This window comes from Oryza sativa, chromosome 3 (genome assembly GCF_034140825.1).
Source record: "Oryza sativa Japonica Group chromosome 3, ASM3414082v1".
In the NCBI taxonomy this organism is placed as follows: Eukaryota; Viridiplantae; Streptophyta; class Magnoliopsida; order Poales; family Poaceae; genus Oryza; species Oryza sativa.
In genome coordinates, this window is record NC_089037.1 from 18,478,437 (window position 1) to 18,500,451 (window position 22,015).

At 41.3% G+C, this 22,015-nt stretch overlaps 1 protein-coding gene and 1 long non-coding RNA gene across 4 annotated transcripts; both read left to right on the plus strand.

The window, feature by feature from the left end:
• The first annotated feature begins 5,230 nt into the window (after nt 1-5,230).
• Nucleotides 5,231-20,092, plus strand: LOC4333174 (lysine-specific demethylase JMJ27). 3 transcript variants are annotated; one of them, XM_015775811.3, is made up of 16 exons: nt 5,231-5,637; nt 6,333-6,509; nt 15,236-15,361; nt 15,455-15,585; nt 15,820-15,919; nt 16,033-16,165; nt 16,244-16,307; nt 16,391-17,168; nt 17,596-17,928; nt 18,126-18,333; nt 18,432-18,778; nt 18,867-18,939; nt 19,042-19,127; nt 19,296-19,415; nt 19,514-19,578; nt 19,673-20,092. In XM_015775811.3, exons 1-16 carry the CDS (start codon nt 5,359-5,361, stop codon nt 19,821-19,823), a joined length of 3,171 nt encoding a protein of 1,056 aa, XP_015631297.1. In that variant the 5' UTR covers nt 5,231-5,358; the 3' UTR covers nt 19,824-20,092. The 3 variants fall into 3 exon arrangements, with proteins under 3 accessions (XP_015631297.1, XP_066164973.1, XP_015631306.1); XM_066308876.1 differs by lacking the exons at nt 5,231-5,637; nt 6,333-6,509 and adding exons at nt 10,241-10,604; nt 10,690-12,350; XM_015775820.2 differs by lacking the exons at nt 5,231-5,637; nt 6,333-6,509 and adding an exon at nt 10,648-12,350.
• On the plus strand, nt 10,520-10,892 carry LOC136355799 (uncharacterized). Its single transcript, XR_010740236.1, has 2 exons — nt 10,520-10,654; nt 10,722-10,892. It is a non-coding gene; the product is annotated as an uncharacterized lncRNA (long non-coding RNA).
• Nucleotides 20,093-22,015: the final 1,923 nt, after the last annotated feature.

Sequence of the window (22,015 nt, forward strand, 5' to 3'; positions counted from 1 at the left end):
GCGCTGAAAACAAGAGGTGAGAGTTTTGGACAAAAAAAAAAGGGTCTCATTCTGGGGCTGCCAAATTATGAGCTCATGACTGGTTTTACATTACTTAGGGTAGCTATGGGCTTTTCTTTTAAAAGCAGAATTTCATTTTAGGGTTTATCTATTTGAGAAAACCCCCCTCCAAATCTTATAAATTTGGACCTTTGGATTGCTTTTAAGATTTGTGTGGACTCCCCTAACCCTAGCCCCTCCCTCTTATCCTTCTCCTTCCTTGCCACCACGAACATTCCCTCGCCTTCTCCCCCCCAAAAAAAAAATATATTCCCTCGCCTTCTGCTCCAATGTTGCCCAGCCTCATCAGCTAGCCGGAAAGCACGATCGGCACTGGCGAGGTCCCTCCTAGCCCGCCTCCTCCTCCTCCTCCTCCATTCTCCCCTTCCCCTGCTCTAGCTATAGTGAGGATTGTTAGTAGTAACAGACACTTATGTGTGTGTCCGGCCCCACATGTCATTGTGTGTCTGGCACCACATGTCAGCCACTGCTACTGTAGCAGCAGCAGCAGCACTGCATAGGATCTACATCCCTCAAGCTAAAGATGTGAGGTTCCCCTGCCCTGTTGTCTTCCCCATCTCCTATGGCTCCCGCCAATGGATCCGCCACCACCAATCACCTCCTCCTAACCACAAGCTTCGGTTTCCCCCTTGCCACCAATGCCGGCCCACCCTACCGCCCTCCTCTATCACTATGGCTTTGGCACCGCCGACGCCTTACCGCTCGCCCATGTCCACCGCCTCCCATAGCCATTCCCTTAAGCCCGACGATCTCCTCCCTCTCCCCCTTCCTCCACCATCCCATCCCCAAACCCAACCCAGGACCTTAAACCTTAACTCCACTGTCTTCATCGGGGGTGTCGGAGCTGGAGAAGAAGGTGTCACTGGAGAAAAAGAGCATGAATTGTGAAGCAAATCCCTCAGTGGTAATTTGTAAGATTTTAGCCTTAATAATCTATCGAATGCCATTTAGTAATTCCGTTCCTTCCGTGGTTACCTCGGAGAAGTGTACACCCTACCCTGCATGTATACACTACATGCTTATGGTCCTAGTGAAGGAAGAAGTCCATTTGGTGAAAAGCATCGATATTTCAGAGATCAAAGATAAGGTGGACTTGATGCGGGTGTGCATTTTGTTTTTCGAAACTCCGGGTACACATTTTGGTTTAAGTATTGTAGTGTTCTTTTCCTCTTTAAAATGTTGCCATTTGTACTTAATTCCTCAATATAAGGGTTATTCCTATGTAAGGCGTCTTTGGTACTTAGTCATTCGGAATCTTCAATTTGGCTTGTGCACATTTAAACTTTGCAAGAACTGTGAACATTTGAACTTTGCAACAATTTATACTCTTCCCTTTCAAGATTTATGAGCAATTTGAGAATTATACAGTGAGTCAATCAAACCAATTACATAGTAAATTTTAGGGCTTCTTTCACTTCAAGTTTTCAGTATTTATATTAGAAAGTCTAGGGTATGCTGTCTATAGTGTTTTTGAAGTTGGATTTGGTTGTATTTTATCTTTCGTTTCACTTTGTCTACTGTTAATTCGATCACAGAGGTATCAACAAAGAAAGTCTTCTCTGTTGGGTTCCGATGGTTCAGTGGACAACATGAGTTTTAGGGTCTGGATCACCGATCACCAATTTATATGATGACACCACTTTGAGGATTTGCCAGAAGAATGAAGATGATGGTCGATGCTCGTTCATATACTTTTATGTTTGGCAGAGTTTGTTAGCATTGTTGGTTGTAATCATAATTTTAATTTCCCTTTAATTTAATATAATATGCCTAGTTTCAAAAAAAAAACATAATACAGCGGACCAAAAGACATATTCTTCTTGGAAACATTGAGCCAGGCAACCGGCGACAGTGGACCTGAAGAAGGAATAATTGCGTCTGTTGGATGCAGATGGAAGATGGACTGCACTGCACTCCTGTCCGCCGCGTGATTACGCCTTGATAACCCAGTTTGGGTAAGTGTGTGCACGTTCTGCTACAATATCTTTTTTTTTTCAAGTAAGTTTATACAAACGAAAAATTATACACCAAAATTTACACACGAAAATTTATATGTATAAACTTTTCTAAGTATAGAGGTTTATGCATATTTTTCTCGGATGGTCTGAATTGTCTGAAATCTTCTCCCGAGAGACGACGGAATCCATGCAAGAGGGGAAGAGGTCACCGGATCTGCCCCTCCCGTCGCTGTCGATGGATGGATACGCGGCCCACGAGAGGGAGGCGGAGATCCGACGGGATCCAGTCGCCGGCGGTGGATCCACGTGAGCAGCAACGACGGCTTGGAGCCGGTGGTCGATCTGGTCATCGACAACTGGGGTGGAGAAGGGAGAGAGATGAAAGATTGGATCACCGCTGTCCTCTCTCTCGTGTCGCCGGAGATTGGATCGGGGAGAGTAGGGGAGAAAGGGGATTAGGTTTATGGTTTTCAGACCCCTCCCCCCTCCGGCCGGCAATTTCATCGGCGTGTAACCAATCCGAGCCGTCCATCAAATCGGACGAAACAGATCGGACGACTCGGATTGGTCCCGCGTCAGGTCGCCACCGCTGTTGGGCCACGCGGTCTTTGGGCCGCAGAAGATAACTGGGCCATGCACCCTTCGCCACGCTCAGTGCGCCCGCGTCTGGCCGTTGCCGGTAAATGGGCTGTTCGCTGTGCAATCAGCCCGCGCACTCGCGGTAAACGGGCCAGGCCGATTTTTTGGGCCGGTTAGGGAAGTAATGGGCCAAAATAAGATTTTATTTAATTCCGCCGATTTAATTCATTTAGTCATTTGTAGAATTTTCTTTGGCATTATTTTGAGCAATTTAAAATTGTTGGAAAATTATGATCGATTACTTGATCACTCAGAAAATCTATATCTATATATATACCTAATAAAAAAGCTTCCTGTTTATTTTGGTCCATTGTTTTTTTTCCATCCGGTTTATTTTGTTGTTGTTTTCATTTTCAAATCCGAACTATTTTTTGCACTGTGCGCCTCCCGCCGCCGCTCGGGTTGAATCCTAGCTCAGTGCCGCAGCCATATCGATCGTGCATTTCCTCCTCCGTTATCATTTTCTTCATGATTTTCCTTTTGATTTGGCTTTAATTCGCCAGATTTAATCTCCGTTGATAACCGATCGGTGATTTTCCCGTTCCTTTTTATCTCGAGTTTTACGCTCTGATTTTAGAAAAAAAACATAAAGAAGGGAACAAGTGGATCAAAAGCTCTCGATCAATTTTGAGATATCAAGAAAATTCGTCCGGATTTGATGGGGAAGATCTGCTCTGGCATCGTATGGGCACGATCCTATCTTCGGAGGTTGAAGACGGAGTCGGCTATGAGCTTGGGCTGTCGCTCCACTTGTGGAATGGGCCGAATGGAGGCAGACCGAGTGTAAGGAGGTAGCAGACTAGCCTAGGGCTAAAAAAGAAAGAATGAATGGGCTTTTGGTCTAAAACCAATAAAAAATTTTAATTAACTTTTTAATTATGGTGTACAGTGATCCCAATGTTAGAATTTTCATTAACCTTTTTCAATCGTAATGTATAGCGAGAGATATAACCCTATCTGACTAGGCAACCCATATTTTTTTTAAAAAAAACTACAATTATAGTAGACTTGTTAATTGCAGTTAATTTTCTAGATTTTGCTAATCCATCGAATTGATTTCTGCTAAAAAATAATTGTTAAGGTACACGTACATACTTCATAGACGAGTGATATTTTTTTTTAGTTTTTTTCAATTGTTGACATCGTAATCACCGAAACTTTCACTCTAATATTTGTTTTAGATAAAAATTTTCACGAGACATGACATATTAGGGTCTACGCGCTATATATATCATCCACGTGTCACGATTAGTCTCCACACAAGTCCACTTATGATTTTGAAAACGAGATCGCACGCTTGCAATATGAGAGTTGATAGATTGAGAAAGCACACATCACCCCTATAAGACTATGAGTAAATATTGAGTAAATATGTAAAAGTATTTTTATCCGTCCTGATTATTAAACTTACCTTATTTTAAATACATATTTTTGTTTGTTAATCACACATTTTCGTCCATCTACTCTTGCATGAAAGTGATCGAAGGCCTTCACCGTTTGTTGCTCCTATGATACAATCATTATGATACGCGTTAGGAATATAGTTCATACCATACACGGACACGTGGAATAATTGTTCAAATAAAAAGAAAACCTTTGTGATTATTTTTTGTCATACTAGACTGCTTAGAAAATCGTTCAGTTAAACTTTATCCAACACGACATTACAACGCATGGACATTTTGCTAGTATTATCAAATATATATAAAAATGTATTATGAATCCACCATCAGTCAGCAACTATCTTATTAGTGCAAGCTCATAGGTAATATTACACAAATTTTTTTCTCTGTTTTTAACACTAATTTACTCCTTAGATTTAGTATGGCATAAATAGATATTCGTTCGATTCTAGTAAGAAAAAAAGTGGGATCAGTGATATGTTATCGGGGATTATTTTTATCGGTTTTGATTATATCAGGGATTATTTATATCGGTTTTGAATTTGATGGGAAAATATATACTCCCTTCTTCCTAAATTGATCATATAAGTTTATGCACCAAGACCAAGAATAATTTAAATCACATCAATCAACATACCATGCACATATTCTCCCATAGTGCATGCATCGATTAAAACATCATACCAATTACATCTTAGCATGCACATATTCTCCCATACTGCATTACGCATTACATGTATTATGATGAATTCCATATCCATGCGGTTATATGATGATCAATTTAAGAAATTTTAAATTCTATTATATGATGATCAATTTGGGAACTATGGGCCTGTTCACTTTGATACCATTTTCAACCTTACCAAATTTTGGTAAAGTTGCCAAAAAAGTGGCTACATTTAGTTTGCTGCTAAATTTTGGTAACTATATAAGAAATCATGCCAAAATTCCAAAATTTTGGCAAGTTGCCAAAATTTTGGTAACCAATGCCAAAATCTGGTAATTTTTTTTTGTAACAAAGTAAACATGCCCTATGTTAGATATACAAATTACCATAACCCGCCCGATTTTGCCCCTACCTCCTGTTCCGACGACCGGTTCGACTTCCGCGCTCACTGGACCCAGCGCCGACGCCTCATTAAATTGGGCGCCTTTCCATTCGATCCGCCTGAGGTCCCCTATTCAAAATCCAAACCAAACAAAAAAAAAAAATCCCCTCCCCTCTCCCCTCGCACGCACGACTCAACACCAGCTTCCGCCCTAGCCTTGCTGCCTGCGTGCACGGGCTCTCGACTCGCATGGAGATGGAGGAGGCGGTAGACGGCAAGCACCCGAAGCGTGGGAGGGGCAGGCCGAGGGGACGACGGGGCAGGGGCAGGGGCAGGGGGAGGGGCGGCCGCTCCCTCGCGTCGCCGGCGGCGGGGCCCGGAGACCAAGGGCCGCGGCGGCGGCGCGGGGTCGTCCCGGCGGCGGCGGCGGCGGCGGGGGGAAGGGCGCTGAGGGAGAGGAGGCCGGCGCCTGGTGCCTACCGCGAGAGCGGAGCTGATAATGACGATGATGGCGGCGGCGACGATGAGGTGGGGGAATCATCCCCTTTTTTGTTCTTTGGCTCTTTCATTCCTCTCTCCGTTTGTTCCTTTCTTTTAATCTGTTTCTCTCTCCGTTCTCTGCATTCTGTTTTTTTTCTGCGATTGAACTGTATCTTGTGAATTTGCACGCATAATAAGTTAGATCTTTGTATGCTCCTCTACTGTTTGTTATTCCCGCTGTCGTTTTTTTTTCCTTTTGGCATCCTCCGCTTTTTTTTTCTTTTTTCTTTTTAAAAAAAATTTGGGGGAAAGCAGCAGGAGCCCGTAAAGTCGGGTACGCTCTTCGGCGCGAGACTGGGTTGGTTTGGAGTAAAAAAATCGGGTATATACTCATAAGATTTTCTGTTGATTTGAGGATGGGACTATCTATCCTACCGGTGCGCGATAAAATTATTAGGCAATTTATGTACCAAGATAATAAGGAAAGTTGCGGTTTTTGTGACAAATTGAGCATTGCTTGACTAATTAATTAATGGCTTGGCGAGCTAAATTCGTGCAATTTCTCCACGTATTTTTGTTGCACTCCAATAGTTGCGAGATCTGAAATCTTCTAATTTCATCCCGAATTCGTCGTCGTTACCATCGCTGTATCAGTGTTTCTTTTACGTTGTACCGATGTCTGGTGCGTCTTTTTTTTGGGTTGACTTGAAGCTTCAATTGACTGATTGCTATTTTGCTAATAGCACGACGAGCAGAATGATGATGGTGCTGAAAAATCGGATAATCAAGTTGTGGATTCTCTTAATGAACCCAACAGAAGTAATACAGGGAAGAAGCGGGGAAGACCAAAGAAAGTGAAAGCAGAGCAGGAGGACAGTAACCAACTCTCCAACGGGAAACACCTTGGCGAAAACAATGGGGTAATTACTCAGCCTTCAGTGTGTTCTTTGAGTGGTTTTGAGCATGTACTGGATCATGCCTGATACAAATTTTTAGTCCTGTATTAGCTATTGACAATAAATATGAGATACCTTGTCACCAGTTAAAGTCATGATGCTAGCAGAGTCAAAACTACACAACATTTAGTAATTATGATTCAGTTTTTTGTAAATCTAATTTTCATCGGTGACTAGTGAAGGTGCAGTGTTAGCAATGTTTTTCACTTCAGTGATTAGTCAACATTAGGGGTGAAAACCGTCAGGGAACCAGAATCTGTAGAGCAGAAATTAAAACGTTATCGGAACTATCAGAATATCAGAAGAGGAACTATAGGAGAGGAAACATGACGGTATTGATAGGAAACGAACAATTCATGTCGGAAACACCGAAAAATAGTATTGTAGAATGTAGATTGATGTATTCGTAGGGAGCAGCATAGTGAGGGGAAACTACACAATGCACATGTATGCCTAACGTTCCTACTATGCACAATTTCCCACTAATCTAGATGTAGCTTTGAAATTTGAACCCAGCAACCAAGGATCGATTCTCGATATTTGTACAATTTTTTTACATTTATTTGGATACTATGGGCCTTTTTTCTTGGTGGAAAGGAGAAATTTGGCCTTACAAAGCCCTCTTTGTTCTTTTCTTTGCCCTTTTGGGCATTGACATTCTTCGACGCACAAGTTCTACAGCTGCTTTTATACCATATATTTTTGAAAAATATAACTATATGAAATATGGATCTACTAATGTGATTTTAACACATGAATTGCCAATATTTTTTCAATAAGAATATATCTTTTGATATACTGGTGACTTCAGATTTTGATGTTTGACCACACATTCTAAAGCGTCTTATCTATTCGAGAATGAAGTGAGTATATTTTATTGAGTTAAGCTTTCGATATCTTGCTATTTGGGATTGGAGGGAGTATGTTTTGCTATGTTGAAATTTTATTGCCATGTGTATTCGCTTTGGTTGTTTTGAAAGGAACTTTTTTAAAAGACACCCATTCTATTTTTGAGTCTCATAATATGGATATGTGAAATGCATATATTATATGGCCTTGGACCCAAAGAGTGGCCATGTTGACAATTGGTGGTTGCACAATGGCATGGATAGAGGAAACTATAAGCTCTTGTTATATTATTCTGCTTGTTGTGATTAATAATTGTTGTTTAAGCATATCAACCATCATAATCGAGGCCCATTTAGCCCTTTGCTGATAAGGGTCTACTTAGTATATATTGTTATGCCCTCCATCCCAAAGTATAGCTACCTTTGTTACTCAATATATTATTGAATTAGAAAGGTAGCTATATTTTAGGAAGGGAAAAGTCCAATTTGCACCCTCGAACTCTTATGTTTGTCCAAAATACACCCCATAACTACAAAACCGGGTATAATACACCCTTTAACTATCAATACCAGATATTTTACCCCCCTAAGCGGTATTACACTAGTTTTGATACAGTTGAACACTACATCAGCATGGAGTCCCACCAGTCAGTCCATATATTCTTCTTCTTCTCCCTTCCTCTTTGGATAATCTCGCTGAGAGGCGAAAGCAACCGGCAAGCTCCCTCTCTTCGTCCTAGGCCTTCCTCCCTCCACTCCTGCCAAGTTCTCTCCCACTATAGATCGGCCATCCTCCACGGCATTTGGTGGCACAGAACTGGCATAACCATTGTAGGTGTTGCGGTCGACAAGCTGACGGCGTAGGCTAGGCCCGAGCGGCGTTGGCATTGAGGGTGCTTGCATCGGCATCGATGTCCATACCGACGTGCGAGGCGCATGCGGAAGCGCGGTGGAGAAGCTGAGGCGAGTGACGGCGTTGGATTTGACGGGTCGAGCGGCCGCGCAATATCTGGGGGCTACGGTCGCCGGTCGGCCCTCCTCCCTTTTTCTCATGGCCCGTCGGCATCTCCGCCAATGACAATGCCGAAAGCCCCGTGCTCCGCCGCCGACGCCGCCAGTCGAGGGGCGACAGAGCTTGACTTAGGCGGCGAGAAGGGAGCTTGAGTTCGACCTCACCTGTTGACCTCGGGGAGCTCGGGGAGGCCACTGGTGTTGCGGTTGAGCTGAGGCCCGTGTTAATGTCTCTCTCCTTGGGGAGCTCGGGAAGGCCGCCACCGCCGCTCTCCTCGCGGATCGAGCTCAGGTGTGGAGGATGGAAGAAGGATGGAGAGAGAAAAGGAGAGAAAGGGGATAAGAGATGGAGGTAGAAGAATAGGTTAATAGGCTCTGACATGTGAACCTGTATTTTTTTTTTGTATTTTTTTGTTTGTTGACTAGACCACCACATCAGCGCCACGTAGCCAAAACATATTGGAAGCTCGGGGGTGTTAAATATCTGGTTTTGAATTTTGAGGGTGTGTTTTACACAAAGTGAATAGTTCAGGGGTGTAAAATGGACTTATCTCTTTTAGGAATTAGGATAGAGGGAGTATATCACAAATTTAATGGTTATTTGGGGCCTGTTTGGCACTGCTCCAGCTCCAGCTCCACCCCTCTTGGAGCTGGAGCTCAGCCAAACAGTTTCAGCTCCACCAAAACTGGGAGTGGAGCTGGGTGGAGCTCTCTCACAAAATGAACTAGAGTTGTGGAGTTGGGTTTAGGCAGCTCCACAACTCCACTTCAGACTCAACTCCTAGAGTTAAATTTAGGAGTTGGAGCTGTACCAAACAGGCCTTTGGTCAAATCTCTTGTAAGTTGTAGTTAAGGTAGCAATATTGTTACATGGATTTTCTCGCATCCTCTATCTAACTTTGTTGCACATTCGTTGGCCATCGCGTGCTTGCTGGCTTAGTTGCGGCCGGAGCCCGTTGCCCTCGTCATGGCTGTTGTTTGTCATAGATGGTTGTGGCCTCTTCATCGTGGATGTTTGTCGCTTCTCCCTCATGGCTGTCGCATGTAATTGTTCCTTGATGTCTTTGTTCATCATGTAGTCATGGCTGTCGCCTTCTTTGTTGCGCTTGCCATCTATTGTGGCTATCGTACACCTTTTGCTCATCAAGACTGTTGTCACCTGGGGGGTTCGTGTATATTTGCATCTACATTGTTGTTGAGGCTCTACCTCTATCGAGTCTAGCTTTCATTATAAGAGGTGCAAACTTGGAAAACACTTGCAACTTCCATATATCCATCTAATGTTTCCTATTCTATTAGACCTAATCTTATACATTCAAATGTATGGGTCTTGTACCTTCTTGCAAAGGGTGGTCTTAAATATTATGTCATTTCTATCAATGAAAATTCTCGCTATATTTTAATAGAGTTTACTACACCGTAATACTTTTTTGGTCCTATTCTAGTGGTCATTATTTATTTCTTGTCTTCTGTCAGTTTTTGGCCACTAAAGGTACTCTTGGTGCTCATGCTGCGGAACGCCATCATCGTCATCTCATGGAGATTGCTCGAACACTTCGGATTTCCTCTTTTGTTCCTTCTCATTTCTAGGTGAAGTTGTTCCTATTACAGTTTATCTTATTAGTAGACAATCATCCTCCAAATTGTCTGTCCAATTTTGGTGTATCTTTGGGTTTTTGGATGCACATGTTTGTTCTCCTTGCACCATATGAGCGGACTAAGTTGGCCTTCCAATTAGTTGAATATGTTTCCTTGGGTATCGTCCTCTCGTTGCATACTTGCTTATTCATCCATTCTTTTATAATCCCTCCACTCAAACCTCATAGACCCTAACAGAGTTTGTACCTTCCTCCTATTTCATCTAGTGATGATGTCTCTACAACCCTTAATCCTGGTACTTCTATTTCCATCACACCCACTTCTTCTGAGCACCCTCTACCCACTTCCGCTCCACCACCACCATCTCATACACCTTTTAGTACAATTATACACTCATTATGCAACACCTCCCACAACACCTGCCTAGTCCTAATGCTCCTATTTTTGATGATTCCAACAATATTGATGGGTCACAAGGTCACGTGCAAGAATATTTCGGGGCAAAAGGAGATAGATTAGATTACAGGAGGAGGAAGTAACAGGAATGGCTCTGGACCTCAACGATGCGACGGAGCAAGATCATGTCATGCTGAGAAGGCAGGTTGGTGGGGGCACTAAGATAAATCTTAATATAATGTCTTTCTAACTCAGGTTAGTTTCTCTTCTAACTTGCTCTATCTTAACAGACTTTATCCATTGACCTACGTATGTCGTGCAGGGGTTTGGGCCCAAGACTCCCATCCCAATGTCCATCACATTGCTCCCTTCTTTTTTAGTAGCTCGTCCTCGAGCTGTAGCACACCCTTCTAGACTCAAACGACAGACTCTTTTTACATCTCGACTTGTTATATAGATTATTTTTAAAGAAACCTAAGATTATTGCGGACAATGTCACCACATTAAGGCCATGTTTGGTTTGGTGGGGATTAAAGGGGATTCGACGGAATTGAGGATGGATAATTCCACACCACAATAGGTGTACAATAAATCCCCTCCAATCCCCTTCCTTAGGCCTTGTTCGGTTAATCCCCATGAGGGAGGGATTGGAGGGGATTTATTCCACACCTACTGTGGTGTGGAATTATTCCTTCTCAATCCCCTCTAATCCTCTTCAATCCCCTCTAATCCTCTTCAATCCCCTCCAAACCGAATAAGGCCCTAATGGGATTAAGCGATTATGATCTAATGGGGGTGGCGGTACCAGGGACGGGTGTTGGTGGACCCCATCCTGAAGCCCTTAAAGAAAGGTAAGTTGTACCCAATATCCAGAGCTTTACATGTTGTTGCTTGCTGTAGTATGCCAAACCCACGGAAGTAGATCCTGGTCTTGAAGCTTATCGAAAACAAATATACCAAATTGGCCCATTTGGATGACCTAGCTGAGGGAAAAGAGATCTTATCTCCTCGTGTAGATGGCGCCACCCCAAACAACTTGCATTGTCTGCGAGAAGCATGGTAAAAGAATAGGACTAGCCATTGAACCGCTCGTGGTCCGGTTCATCGGCTCACCGGTTGGATAGACTGGGTTGATTGCTGAACTGGCCAAAGCTATTTAGCATACAACATGATTTTAAACAATGTGGCCACCCTACCAACCTATGTTTGACTCCCTACCGCTCCATCTTTTTTCCTCATTTTCTTTAATAAATCAAATTGGGCCTTAAGATGCAGGGTGGTCCTTCCTAGGTGGGCCCATCTGTTGGCTGAACCGCTGGTTCATAATACCCCAGTTCAGCCATTTTCCTCAAAATCTACCTAGTTCACCTGGATCATGCTAGTCAAATTGCATTGGTGGTCCTCGAAGCAAACTAACACGGTGAATAGGGGTAGGCAGAATAGGACCAAACCGAAAACACCGATACCGAGAAATTCTGTTAGTAGTTCGGTCTCAACTGTCGAAAGACCGATTTTTTTTCAGGCAATTCGGTCATTGGCTTCAGTTAACCGAGAAAACCGATTTGTGGCTCAATAGGCCTAGGAGGCCCAATAAGCCTAGTGAAACACAAAACCCTAGAGGGCAGCACCAGCAGGGAGTAAGTCAGCCACTCCCACTCAGCCTCACCAGCGCTGCCTCCAATCCATCTCTACCCTATCCGTCGAGCGCCATCGCGCGGTCACGCCTCCGCCTCCGCCTCCATCGACCATCCCGCCACCTCCGCCCTTCACCTCCATCGCGCCGCGGGCATCCATCGCGCCGCCTCCTCGTCTCCACTCCACTCCACTCTCAAGCTACCCCGCCTCCAGCTCGGTGCCTCCATCCTGCCGGCCGCATCCGTCTGCATCGGGGAGGCAGCAAGCCAACGGCTGTGAATCCGTTACGATGGCTACATCTGTTGATTCTTGCGATGTAAGTATTATGATTATTTTTTGATCTACTCCTTTGATTTGAATCCAGTGCATAATAATGACTTTTATTTGCAAGTAATGTACTCATCAACCTTGAACTTTTATTTGTGACTTGTGAGTTGTACTGTGACTGTGAAGTTTAGACTTGAGACCTATGCTATTTAATCTTCCTATCTTGTGATATATTATTTGGTGTATGATGTTGCCTATTATCTTGTATTTTTGTGATATATAACTATGAAAAAATGCCTGAAAAGAGGGGAAGTGCTGTCAAATTTTTTCATTCCAAACTTATCTCCTGAAACTGTCCAAATTCAGTCAGACCAAGACCGAGACCGAATTTGCTGGCCCCGAGTTTTTTTGGGGTGAAATTCGGTCCTGAGTTTTCAAAGACCAAAATGACCGAAAGACTGAAGACCGAGACCGAATTTTTCGGTCAGACCGAATGCCCACCCCTACTAGTGAGTGCTGGTTTCTATTTTTTTTGGTTTGACATGGTTCGGTTTTTTGTACCATGGTGAGAAGAGAAACTGGTCCTCACCAGAAAATCGCCCCAAAATCTCATTCAAAGACCTTGCCCACCTGCGGCGCTTGCAGTTTGTGTCGTGCGCATGTCGCTTGGAGGCCCCATTGCGCAAGCCATGCTCGATGTACTTTGCTTCACCTATATGTGGATGATATGTTGATTAGGGGGGATGGCGTTGGCCACATTTCCATGTGGAAAAGCACCTTGAGCAATTTCAGAAGACTGATTTTAGGCCTTAGTTCTTTCTTAGGAATTGAGGTTTTGCATTCTCTACAACCACCCCTATGGATCTTCACTTGTAGCTACGACCCTTATGGATCTTCACTTCTAGCTAGGGATGAAAACAACTTGGGAATGGACGGAAACTAGCTATACCTTTTCCACTTTCATATTTTTTTCAGTATTGGAATTGAAATCGAAACCCCAAATACAAAATCGGGATAGAACATTATTGAATATGAAAACAAAGCGAATACCAACCAGAGCGATTACGGTAACAAATATTTGTAGGAATATGAAAACAACTCCAAATGAGCTTCTCATATTAATGAAGAGATGTAGTTCAATATTTTTGAAAACAGTAAATTGACATTTCTATTTTTTATCAATTAATAATAATACAATTAATTGCACACTTCACTTTTCATGAGAATTATAATATTTAAGAACTATATTCATCTATATGTAAGTAGTATGGAAAAATTGATATAAAGCAGCAGACTAGAAAAAAAATCTCCATTCAACTAATTACCTCAATACTCGGTACAATTCTAAACATCTAGAGTAGAGAAGGCTAAAGCTAATCTGCTGTATGGGAAAAGTAATTTGTTTCCGATGCTGAGAAAGAAGTCCGAAAACATTCTCCGACTGATTCCTGTTTCCGACGGATAGTGGCCTTACCGAATTCGTTTCCGTCTCTGAGAAAAAAAATTCCTAATTTGTTTCCGAATCTGAAACATTTTGAAAAAAATCCAACCGACTTTTTGTTTCTGAAAACACATCCGAAAACTGGATACTTTCTGAACCGTTTTCATCCCTTCTTGTAGCTGCATTCTACTGATGGTACACCTATTGAGGATCCCTCTTGATATCACCACATTGTGGGTAGTCTTGTTTATCTCACTGTCACTAGACCTGATATTGCTAATGCTGTTCATATTTTTGGTCAGTTTATGAGTACTACTACTTTGTCCATTCTGGTCATTTGTTTCGTGTGCTGACATCCTTATGCTCTGTTAGGGAGAGCATTTTAGTTGGGCCAATATGCCGCACACAAAACGAGATGGGTAATCAGTGTGTGATTAATTAGGTATTAACTGTTATAAATTTGGAAAATGGATTTATTTGATTTTTCAAGAACTTGTAAATAGAAATTTAGTCCACATTATTTAGTAGTTTGGAAAGTGTGCTCATAGAAAACAAGGATGTTGTCGATCCAAGTAGCTGTTTAGAACTCAGCCTGGTTATTCCACTCTTCTCTTGCATCGAAGTCCAAGCAGTAGGCAGCTGTATCTCGGTCTAGTGCAAAGTTAAAACTCCAAGCACTTGCCACTACTACAACAGATATTATGTCTTCGATGGCGTGCATGGATAGAGGTGAACATCTATAGATTCAACTAGCAATAGTTCAACTCAACTAACACTAAAAAATTGGAGACACAGTACTGCAGGATGTCCCTATTGGGCACAGCTGTTGCTTGTTGCTATCATTGTCACATCCACTGTTGTCACTACTCCCTACCACTGTTGCTTGTTGTGACATCCACTGCTGTCACTACTATTTTAGAGAGGGGAAGGAGGTTTCTAGGGTTTATGGTTTGAAAGAAAGTAGATTGGAGAAATGGGCCTAGTTGGCTGGGCAGGCCATTTCTCCTTTATTGTTGTAGCATGGCAGAACACATTCAGTCTTTGATTAATCTGAATTAATTCCTGCACCTGAGAAAGGGCAAAGTACTTTGAATCCTGCTTTCCTTGCCAGGAAGAATACTCTGCCAATGAGTTGGTCTGCTGACCAAGTGAGCATTTCCCAATTTTTTAGATCTTGAATATTAGTTGGCTCGTTGGTGCTCTGATGTCTTGTCTGGCTTTGATAAGCAGTAGTTTTAGCTCCAATATTTTTTTCCCCGGAATTGTAACTGTGCTTCTATTCTGAGTCCTGTGCTGTAAACCTTACATCATTGGTATGTGTAAAACCTTTAATAGGATGCTTTGTAACCTCTGGGAGGTGTATACTTTAGCTCAGAGAAATCGAAAATTTAATGAACTTCTGGTGAGTGTTGGTCGCTAGGTATTGCTAATAAAAATCTGCCTCCTAAGTCTTAACCATATTTTTCAGTACTTACAATTTCTTTCCTTGACAGAATGATGAAGCGATAATGATGAAGCCTTCAAAAGAATCGAAGAAAAGAGGTGCAGGAAAGAAACAAGAGGAAGAAGAGAATAATACCATATCCATTGAGGATGAAATGTGTGATGCGAACAATAAGGTAATGCTCAGATTTCATTATATGTTCTGTATGGAAACTCCACAGTTTTTTTATGAGTGCATTGAAAATTATTGTGTGGTTTTGATCATATAGAAGGGGAAGAAGATGCTCACTGGGGAAAATGCTTTGATGTGCCACCAGTGTCAAAGAAATGACAAAGGGAGGGTGATTTGGTGTAAATCATGCAACAATAAGCGCTTCTGTGAGCCATGCATGAAACGATGGTATGCCAAGTTGTCTCAATCTTGTCATCTACTAATTGGACTACCCATATCCATTGTATCATGCCACTGTTCAGAAATGTTATTATAGTTTTATACTTCAATTATTTTCTTTTGATGACTGTGCTACTCCAATTTTGATGTTCCTTTTAATACCTTTTTTGTTGGCCATTGATCTATGGCTGTAATACATTGATCTTGTGCATTGCACTACACTAAAACTTTTTTGATAAATAGGTACCCAGGTTTGTCAGAAGTTGATTTTGCTGCAAAATGCCCATATTGTAGAAAGAACTGTAATTGCAAGGCATGCCTAAGAATGATAGGAGTTGAAAAGGTATGTACTTGGTATCCCTCCCTAGTGTTTCCATATTTTCTACAGATTTGTTTGTGCTCAAAAGATTGCTTTACAGTCTGGCATTAATAACTTGCCCTGTCATATTGAATCAGCCCCCTGAAAAGAAGATTTCTGAGGAAAATCAACGACGTTATGCTTTTCGTATTGTAGACTTGTTGCTTCCTTGGTTGAAAGAACTTCAACAGGAGCAGATGAAGGAGAAGGAATTAGAGGGTAGATTACAAGGTATGCTGTTCTGGTGTTCCTTCATGCATTCAGGTATTGGAGGATTTTCTAACTGCCTATTTACATTTTTATTTGCAGGTGTTTCTATGGATGAAGTAAAGTTGGAACAAGCTGATTGTGATATGGATGAGCGTGTTTATTGGTTAAACATTTTCCCTGTTTACATTTTGCCATAAATATTGTGGCACTGAGCATTTGATCAGCCTTTTTATTCTTTTATTGTAGTGATAGGTGCAAAACTTCGATAGTTGATTTTCATAGAAGCTGCAAGGCTTGTTCGTATGACTTGTGCCTTGCATGCTGCTGGGAGCTTCGCAAAGGTGAGATTCCAGGAGGAGAAGAGGCAAAGAGTGTGCAGTGGGAAGAGAGAGGTCAGAAGTATGTTTTTGGTAATATTTCCAAGGATGAGAAGAAAAGGGTATCTTCGAAGAGGCACATGGAGACCCCCAGTACTGAAACTTGCAATGACATGGCTGTTGCTGGGGACCCAAATAACCCTTTGTTACTGTGGAAAGCTAATAGTGATGGCAGTATACCTTGTCCACCAAAGGAAATAGGGGGCTGCGGTGCTTCATCTTTGGTACTCAGATGCTTATTACCAGAAATTATGCTTTCTGAGTTAGAACACAGGGCTAACAAAGTTATTAAGAGAGAAGCATTTGATAAAGCAATAAACGAAACAAGTGATCAGTGCCCTTGCTTTTATCACACAAGCAAGATAAGAACAAATGCTACTCGAGAGGCAGCAAACAGAAAGGGCTCAAGTGATAACTACTTGTACTGTCCAGATGCCAATAATATCCAGGAGGATGACCTGTCGCACTTTCAGATGCATTGGTCAAAAGGTGAACCGGTTATTGTTTCTGATGCTCTTCGGTTAACATCTGGTCTGAGCTGGGAGCCATTGGTTATGTGGCGGGCATTGCGAGAGAAGAAAACCAATGGTGATGTTGAAGATGAGCACTTTGCTGTTAAGGCAGTGGATTGCCTTGATTGGAATGAGGTTTGGAACTCTTAATTTCCTTGTTGCTGAGTGTTCCGTCTTGATTTTATAGGCCGTACAACTTTGACTATCCTTTTAGAATAACATTATCCCTAATATAGAACATTACTATATTTTTCTTAGGCATAGAAGTGGACGGTCCTTCCTTACTTGTACTATTTTTCTTAGGCATAGAAGTGGTTGGTTCTTCCTGTGTTTTATGTGAGTTGGCAGCACTGTGTCTTCTTATCCCCTCTGTTCTATTCTTGCGAGCCTTATTGTTTACAGTTGGTTTAGACAAATAAGATTTGGCAGCTCCTGCCCTGATATCTGGTTTCTGTTTATGGAAACTTTGTTAATTTATCTATGGATAACTTGAAACTTCAATTTTAAAAATATGATATCCGTGCCTGTTTTTATTTAGACAGACCTTTGTTTGATACTGCAGGTGGAAATTAACATACACATGTTCTTTATGGGGTATATGAGAGGTAGAAGACATCCGATGACCTTTTGGCCTGAGATGCTTAAGCTAAAAGATTGGCCACCATCTAGTATGTTTGACCAGAGGTTACCTCGCCATGGTGCTGAGTTTATAACTGCATTGCCATTTCCCGAGTATACTGATCCACGATATGGCCCGCTAAATCTTGCTGTCAGGCTTCCTGCTGGTGTACTGAAGCCTGATCTTGGGCCAAAAACTTATATTGCTTATGGATGTTATGAAGAGTTAGGCAGGGGTGACTCTGTGACCAAGCTTCATTGCGACATGTCTGATGCGGTATGTTATTCTATAATTGGCATGATGATATTTTTTTCCCCAGATTGTTATAGCTTTTACATCCTGTCCAGAATAAAAATTGCATTGCCAGGCCTGCTTACCATAAATTATTTGTTCTTCCCCATTATATATTGATTGGGTTTCACTGGCTTCTCATGGTATAAAGGTTAATTACAAAAGGTGTTTGGTTTGACCAGGTAAATATCTTGATGCACACAGCTGAAGTGTCCTATGACACTGAACAGCTTGACAAGATAGCAAAAATTAAAATGAAAATGAGAGAACAAGATCTTCATGAACTGTTTGGGGTTTCAGAATCAGGCGCCAAGGGTAAAGCTGATGATGAAGCATCGAAAATCTCATGTAACATGGAAAACAAACACACCTCTAACCAAAGTACTAAGGGTAAATAATAAAACTTTACTTGTTAAAATCAAGAGCTGGCAAGAAATTGAATTGTTTGTCTGGTTATGGTTTACTAATTTCTTTTCTGAGTCATGCAGGTTTGGACATTAATGCTTTACCACCTGATGATTCTGGAAGTGATATTGGGGATAAACCATCATTTTGTCAATCTGAGGTAGAAAGTGAATTAACACAATGTTCAAAACACAATCACGAGGTTAATAGTTCTGTCAAGATGCATGCTGGAGCTCATTGTACTTCAGACAACCAAGGATACATTGACAGGAGTGGATTCAAACGCAAAGATTCAGACTGTTCAGACCAACAGAAAACTGGTGGCGCTTTGTGGGATATTTTCCGAAGAGAAGATTCTGAGAAGTTACAAGATTATCTTCGGAAGCATGCCTCAGAATTTCGGCACATACACTGCAATCCAGTGAAAAATGTACCCTTTTTTTTGTCCAATCACATTATATAGGAATCCTATATGTTTTATTTTCTTATTCTGAGCAATAGCTCTGTACAATGTGCAGGTTTCTCACCCAATTCATGACCAGACTTTCTATTTAACTGTGGAGCATAAGAGAAAGCTCAAGGAAGAACACGGTTAGATAACATTCTATTTTGAAGCTGTCATCTCTCTTCCAAAGCTGTTTATAACACTGATATAATGTTGTTTTTCTTGTCTGTTGGCATGCATAATTTTAGGTGTTGAACCATGGACATTCGAGCAGAAGCTAGGCGATGCAGTTTTCATTCCTGCTGGATGTCCACACCAAGTGAGAAATTTAAAGGTGCAGCTGAATACTTCCCTCTGTCTCCCCCATCCTGTGGTATTTGTTGAAAATATAAAGTTTTGGTGGTATTTATTGATACCACTTTTCCCATTAAATATTTATGAATGCGGCATCAAGAATCTGGGCTCAGAACCAGAAAACTAAGACCCATTCTGATTTGTGCAGTCTTGCATCAAGGTTGCTCTAGACTTTGTTTCCCCTGAAAATGTTGGTGAGTGTGTTAAGCTGACCGGAGAGTTTAGACGTCTTCCATCTGATCACAGGGCTAAAGAAGATAAACTAGAGGTTAGAGCGCATGTATTCAGCTATCTGGTTTGCTCATGCGGTGTAATGTTCTGTGATAACTACCCTTATGCTGATTGTGTTTTTTTAACAAATTGTAGATTAAGAAGATTGCTCTCAATGCTCTTAAAGAAGTCGTAAATTTCTTAGATCCTTTACCAAAAGGGTAAGAAAGACTAACAGATGATCTTGTTTTTTTGAAGTTTGTGGATTTAGCATTAGCTAAAGTATTTGGGCTACTGTTTTGTGTGATTGATCAGGTCAAAGAACAGGGATGAAGTGGTAGAAGTGACCAAACCAAAAAGGAAATACGGTAACCGAAGAGGTGACCTGAAGAGTGGGGAAGACCAACCCATTGATGAATCCATAGAAGAAAGGAAGCCTAAAAAGCGAGGGAGATCTAAACGGTGATCTGAAGATTGAAGATCCTGTCCAACAATGAACCAGTAGATGACTAGATGAGAAGCCTAAAAAACAATTAATGCTCTTTTGATTATTCAGAGGCCCAAATGATTGGGCTGATATCGCTCTGGGATAGACTTAAGTTTCGACAGTTCAAGAATCACCTCAGACATCACCATGGTGTCGATTTTGTTCATATGTGGGGTGATTGCCTTCACTAAAATGATGTGATTGTTTGTTGCTGATAGTGGCAATTGACTTGGAATAGCTTTGATGAAGTTATGGCTCATTCTGATGCTTGTTAATTTTGAACTGCCAGTGATTTTGAAATAGTTATACCTTCTTGGTCGGTCTGTTGTACCGTGGCATGAATGTATTCACTAGATCAGCGTGCCATAGCTCAAACCGAAGTCATATTTTGTCGGTTTAATCGACGCGCTATAACTCAAAAGTTGCTCGAAATTGTATTTCTGTGTACTTTTACATCACTCAACTGTATATTTTGGTCCGTTTGTCTCAACATCTAATACGAGTATAGGCGTAGCAAGATAAATAACACGAGTAACTGTTAAACTATGCTGACACTTTATTCACCTAAATTAACCGGCCAACATAGGTAAAATAAAATCTGGACGAACCGAGACCTAGGTTGTGAAACAACTGGGCAACATATCCTATGCACATAGGCCCTCACGTGTACACACGTGCACACCAATTAAAAAATGTCACCAAAAAATCTAGAAAAAATCATACACATACTTTCAATTGTATTACACCTAGGGTTAAAATGTTAACGTCAAATTCATTATATTTTAGCCGTAACAAAAAAACAAAAAATCTGACAGTTTTAAGGTTGCAATTTTGTCAAAATTTTATCTTTTTTGTTATTCTCTATGTAGAATGAATTTGAAGATACGACTTTGCACGTAGATGTAATACGACATGTATGAGTTTTCCTATAATTTTTTGTGATAATTTTTAGTTGGTGTACACGGTGTGTACACGCAAGGGCCTGTGTGCATAGGATACGCTCCCAAACAACTGGCAACATATCCTATGTACATAGGCCCTCACGTGTACACACGTGCACACCAACTAAAAAATATCACAAAAAAATCTAGAAAAAATCATACACATACTTTCAATTGTATTACACCTAGGGTTAAAATCTTAACGTCAAATTCATTATATTTTAGCCGTAACAAAAAAAAACAAAAAATCTGACAGTTTTAAGGTTGCAATTTTATCAGAATTTTATCTTTTTTGTTATTCTCTATGTAGAATGAATTCGAAGATGCGACTTTGCACGTAGATGTAATACTATTGAAAGTACATGAATGAATTTTCCTAGAATTTTTTGTGATAATTTTTAGTTGGTGTACACGGTGTGTACACGCGAGGGCCTGTGTGCATAGGATACGCTCCCAAACAACTGGCAACATATCCTATGCACACAGGCCCTCACGTGTACACACGTGTACACCAACTAAGAAATGTCACCAAAAAATCTAGAAAAAATCATACACATACTTTCAATTGTATTACACCTATGTTAAAATCTTAATGTCAAATTCACCTTACTTCGCTAGCCTTTGTGCAACCATGTGAGTCGAACGACGAACCTATACTAACTTCATAGCCTGCCAAAAAAAAAAAAACTCAAGCTAGATTTCAAATCTTGGATTTCCATGGCCGGCTAATTCCTTTTAACACCCACCACCTTTACCACCTCTATAAAATCTATTTCAACCATGACCTTCCATCGTAGCATTGCCAAATATAAGAATAATGCTGAGAGAATTGCCATGAACACACCTCTGTCATTTCTCATCACCGCACCAACACCATCTCTCTTCTCCTGTTAGAAAACCTCCATTTGCATTTATTTTGACACAGCCACTCGAAGGCTTCTTCCGTTAATGTAAATTGACCCATTCCACCGGCTTTTGCTAATTGGCGCGCGCGCCGGATCCGTATCTGGCGCGCGCACCCTCCACACGCCGCCTTTTAGCGAATATTTTCCATGCGTTTTTCCTTGTTTTCACGATTTTTTTCTTTTCTTTTTGCTCTTTTTTCTGATTATTCTTTTAAAAATTTTCAGCACAAGTGCTTTCAAATTTTTTGTGTTATAAGTTTTTAAATCATGACTTGAAAATTTTTAAATCTTAATTTAAAAAAAATTTAAATTTGGAATTGAAAGT

Coding starts and splice junctions, on each gene's coding strand:
- LOC4333174 (XM_015775811.3), top strand. CDS start 5,359: ATGGAGATGGAGGAGGCGGTAGACGGCAAGCACCCGAAGCGTGGGAGG. Junction 15,362..15,454: donor TGTGTGATGCGAACAATAAG/GTAATGCTCAGA, acceptor TTGATCATATAG/AAGGGGAAGAAGATGCTCAC. Junction 19,579..19,672: donor TTAGATCCTTTACCAAAAGG/GTAAGAAAGACT, acceptor GTGATTGATCAG/GTCAAAGAACAGGGATGAAG.